The sequence below is a fragment of the Penaeus chinensis genome, chromosome 2 (assembly GCF_019202785.1).
Source record: "Penaeus chinensis breed Huanghai No. 1 chromosome 2, ASM1920278v2, whole genome shotgun sequence".
Lineage (NCBI taxonomy): Eukaryota > Metazoa > Arthropoda > Malacostraca > Decapoda > Penaeidae > Penaeus > Penaeus chinensis.
Window position 1 is genome coordinate 40,483,225 of NC_061820.1, and position 5,000 is coordinate 40,488,224.

General features: G+C 36.7%; 1 protein-coding gene across 1 annotated transcript in view; it reads right to left on the reverse strand.

Annotated features, from left to right (window-relative positions):
- LOC125033256 (Golgi to ER traffic protein 4 homolog) overlaps nucleotides 1–2,637 on the reverse strand; it is an 11,636-nt gene extending 8,999 nt beyond the window's left edge. Inside the window, exon 1 of the mRNA XM_047624642.1 lies at nucleotides 2,481–2,637. Coding sequence (XP_047480598.1) covers nucleotides 2,481–2,590 — 110 coding nt within the window. The 5' untranslated portion in view covers nucleotides 2,591–2,637. The remainder of the gene's footprint in view (nucleotides 1–2,480) is intronic.
- Nucleotides 2,638–5,000: the final 2,363 nt, after the last annotated feature.

Genomic DNA, 5,000 nt, shown 5'->3' on the forward strand with positions numbered 1-5,000 from the left:
TGTTATTCACCAATCTAGTACCAAAGGATTTCTTACAATAAGTAATGTCCATTTGTGGAGCTTTAGCTCACATGGCCCACCACAGTGATTATATTTATTCCTATTGTTTCATAAGAACAAACCACATAAAAAGTCCAGGCAAGTCAACACTGTATAAAACAATGAAACACATACTATCCCAAACAGCAGACAAAACAACTGTCCATTTTGAAGGAACCCAGGCAGAAATAAACCTTGCTTCCATCTTTCTAATTATCAGAGGATTCCAGAACTCACATAATTTATTATACTATTATCACTGCCATATCAAAATGGCAGTGGTAATAGTAAAATAAAATGGAAGAAGGTGCTACTGAAATGCTTAATAAAGCTTAAATGTGAATGAGAATTAACAACACAAAGAAAAAGTATTTATCCATACCATAAATAATTTAACAATTGGAATGCATGATGATGGGTAAAGAAAGAGACTTATAAAGGAAAGGGAACAAAAATTGTTGTAATCTCAATTAATTTGCAAAAGTGAAGAACAATATTAAAAAACTGATACACCCATAGTGACTCATACATTCACTTTGGCACACACTCCTGATGGCACTCACATAATGCATAGGTAAGATTGAGCTTGTAGACCTTAATAATGATTTATCATCAAATAAAAAAGGGTAATTACCCATAATTGGAGCACATCCATGAACTTATATATCAAGAAATGCCAAGGCATCCAAGTATCACACTCCAGCACAGGCTAGCAATCTTTTATCAGCATCGCATTTATATATTCCAACAAATCAGAGTTTGTAGACTTCTGTGGCAATTTACTGTCAAATGTGGAACCAGTTTATGCATCACTCTTAACAAAATATATATGGTGGAGGTTTCTTAGCCTTTGTTGGAATTTGTATACGTGGGCAATGCAGGACCTAACCCTATTCAAGAAAATGACCATAAGTAATTAAATATAATAAATGGAAGAGCTATTCTAACATTAACCTGATAGTTAGAAAATATCTTTGGTTGAAGCCAACACAAGGACAATCATTTTAGCTATTAATACAATAAACATTAATGCCACTGCTAATCTAGAACACATTATCTATATCTATATCTTACTATATGTTAATATACCTCAATTAATATGCAAAAGTGAAGAACCTAGGCAGAAACTGAACCTAGCTTATAATCTATAAAAAATAATTATGAAAAAAATAAGGTGAAACTTTTACTTTTACCATTCACATGCTGCACTCTAATAGACTTTCAAAACAATGCTTAAATAATGGAACTGACCATGCACATCAGCAGAAATTTAAACTCAAGAGTTCTAATGATACACACGCCTGTATAATTAGCTCAAGGAGAGGAGGGCCTACACAGGGAATGAGGGTATAGGGTGTGGCCAGAGGAAACCTGACAAATGGTACCAAATATATTAACCCTACCATGATGGGAATTAGAAATTTCTCAGTGTAATAGGCTCTGGTGATTTCTGGCAATATCCATCCTCTGGGTACAGGAGCCCTGCTACATGTAGCAGAACTTCACGCTCAACACACTATAGCACATTGCCACGTGTATAGCTGTACTCCACAGATCACTTGGTTTGTTATGACGGCTATACACGTGACCCAGTAGTAACAGATTAACAAGTGGACACTACATAGAGCTCGTTAATAACTTCATATACATGAAAATTTGTATATCTTGTCTTGAAAGCCCCACTGCCATGAATGAGAAATCATCAGAATGTATGTAGGGACTCCTTACCCTTGAACGAGCACCAATAGTTACAGAGGACACTGTGATATCTAACAATGTGTTTTTCACACTACTGCTAATAACATCACTATGGATGTGCTCTGCAAGTGTACTCAATAAAGAATACAAATCATAAGCATGTCATTGATACCAATAATTTTAGTGCTGACAACTCAAGACCTATTTTAGATAACTACCACTACTGCAAACTGGTTGTAAACATAATATTGCTACTTACTACCAGACCTTCCAGTAAGACTAATTACCACAGTTCATTATTCTTAGACACAGCAATCATGTCCATATTTACCCACCCAACTTTATTCTGCAAACACAAGAGATCAAACGGGATGTAACTGGGACGAAGAGAATAGACAAAACATGAAATAACACCAATCCTGCCAAAAGTAAACAATCGTATGCCCTTCAATATGTCACAAGTAAGGAAAACAAACCTTCTGCAAGAATTACTTGTCACCACACCTCAAGATTCCAAAAATACGTCTGCTGTGAATCCAAATCTCTTCTCCCCCTCAAAAAAAAAAAAAAAAAAAAACTACCGACAAAATCTACCTTCTGGGGTAAGTCCACCGCGATTTATTTTTATGATACAATTAGGATGGCATCTCCAACGCCTGGAATATTATCATCACCCGGTGTCCATACCAGGCTCACGGGAGCGCCCGAGAACGCCTCAGCCCTAAAATTACGACGAGACGAACCTGAAGTACAAAGTTCTATACATCTGATGGGCTTCATAATATTTGCCTTCTTCCACTGAGGATTTTAATTTGGCCAGAACCCGCGTCACACCTCGACTCCCCTGGGCCATGTTGACAAACTCTCGAACTCGATCCCGGAGCGCTGAACTCTTCGAAAAACCGGATAACTATTCCAATTTCGTGTCCTATTTTAAAACGTGGCGTTGTTCTATTATTAGCGAGGGGAGGATGGGTACATTAGTGTTTGTTTTTGGTGTTGGGTTTTAGTTCATTTGTAAATATTATTGGGTATTCCAGTACTTTCTATATGATTCACTTAATAGGGCGTTTTCAAACATGGTATCCGCGTCAATCCGGTTTGCTGTGACGTCACGGTCGTGACTCTAACCAATAATATAAACTGGTATTTTCCTTGTAAGATGTTCTGTGTGAAGGTATAATATGGCTGAAGATTATGCGTTGTATTGAAATCCTAGCTATGGTACGAGTTACGTTTTATTTTTGCCATGCTGAAGTGTTATTCCTCCCCTCTTTTAATCTCATTCAGGAATTACTTGCCTACTTTACCCGTTGACTATATTCAGAAATAGCCAAACCCAAATAAATAACGTACCAACTGGCCAGGAGACAAAAAAAATCATCATATTACGCCATTTAGCGAGTTATCTTATAAGGTGGCGGGAAATTCTGACCCTGCTAACTTACCTAAGTATTTGCTCCCCCCCCCCAAAAAAAAAAATGTAGAGTATGGTTACGGCTCCAGAGGCGAGGCAATTGATACTTTTCGTCGTTTTCCTATAGAATTAAGAACTGCCAAAGAGACAGGGACATTTTTATGCAACAGTAATATTAATTGATTGCCGATAAAGTACAACATCGCAACAGACATGCACATCAGAGAGAGAGAGAGAGAGAGAGAGAAAGAGAGGGAGAGGGAGAGAGAGAGACAGAGAGAGAGAGAGAGAGAGAGAGAGAAAGAGAGAGAGAGAGAGAGAGAGAGAGAGGGAGAGGGAGAGGGAGAGGGAGAGGGAGAGAGAGAGAGAGAGAGGGAGAGAGAGAGAGAGAGAGAGAGAGAGAGAGAGAGAGAGAGAGAGAGAGAGAGAGAGAGAGAGTCAAAGTCAAAGTCAAAACATTTTATTCCATTAAATTACAATGGTTATTCTTTACATAAATATATTTATATTTACATTTGAATATTTGAGAAGTGTTCTTTTAATTTCATTTTAAAATTACAGAAGTTGTTAATGCCTCTTAAATTATATGGTAGCATGTTCCATAACTTGGGTCCACGTATTTCCATTTGTCGTGCCCCTGTATTGGTATTCGATCTCTTGACAAAAAGGGAATTTACTTGGCGTGTCTGGACACCTGATGTTTTCCCTACGGTTTGCAAGGCCATTAACCAATTCGGATAATTCCCATGAATAAGTTTGTAAATAAATAAACATGTGTCATAGCTGCATTTGGAGTGAACTTTTAACCATTTTAGTGTTTTGATATGTGGGGTGATGTGATCAAGTTTACTGATATTACCTAGTGCTACTCTGGCAGCAAAATGTTTTAATTTTTGCACTTTTTGCATCTGGGTTTTGTTAGTCGAACCCCAGATGTTTGAACAATAGTTAATTATGCTTAGAGCTAGAGTTTGTACAACCAAGATTCTAGTTTCAGTAGTGATCTGGTTTCGTATGTGATTAAGATATAACAGGGTACCCACTACTTTCCTGTGTATTTTGTCAACGTGTGGTTCAAATGTCATGAATCTGTCTATTTGTATTCCTAGATTATTCACTGAAGTGCTCGGTTTGATAGAGCAGCCTTCAAATTCTATGGTTGTGTCACTGGGAATTTTAGCAATGTTTTGCCGACTACCTATGAATATACATTGAGTTTTATGTGGATTTAGTTTAAGGCCATTAGTGTCAAAATATAGTTTTGTTTGTGTTAGAGTATTTTGCGCGTTTCTTATTAATGTATTTAAGTTGTTTACTGAATCACTATGAAGAAACTGTGAATCATCGGCGTACTGCACTAGAAGGCAGTTATGGGCTATTGTTGATAAATCATTTGTGAAAATTGTAAATAGGATCGGACCTAAAATAGATCCTTGCGGAACACCAAAAGGTACTTCTTGTTTTGATGACATAATATTATTGATTCTTACCGATTGGGTCTTTGTATATGAATAACTTGTAAACCAAAAGGTATCAATTTTATGATTTACTAATTTGTTAAGGAGAATTTCATGGTTAACACTATCAAAAGCCTTAGAAAGGTCGCATGATGTGAGTAAATTTACCTGATTTTTGTTATTATAAATCTCATCAGTGATTTGCAGTAAAGCTGTTTCAGTTGATAACCTATTTCTAAAACCATGTTGTGTTTTAGATAATAAGTTCTTGGCCTCCAGGAAATTCGTCAGTTGATTTGCTACAATTTTTTCAAGAATTTTGGATAATATAGGGGGTATTGTAATAGGGCGATAGTTATTGACATCGTCTATATCCCCCGACTTGAAAA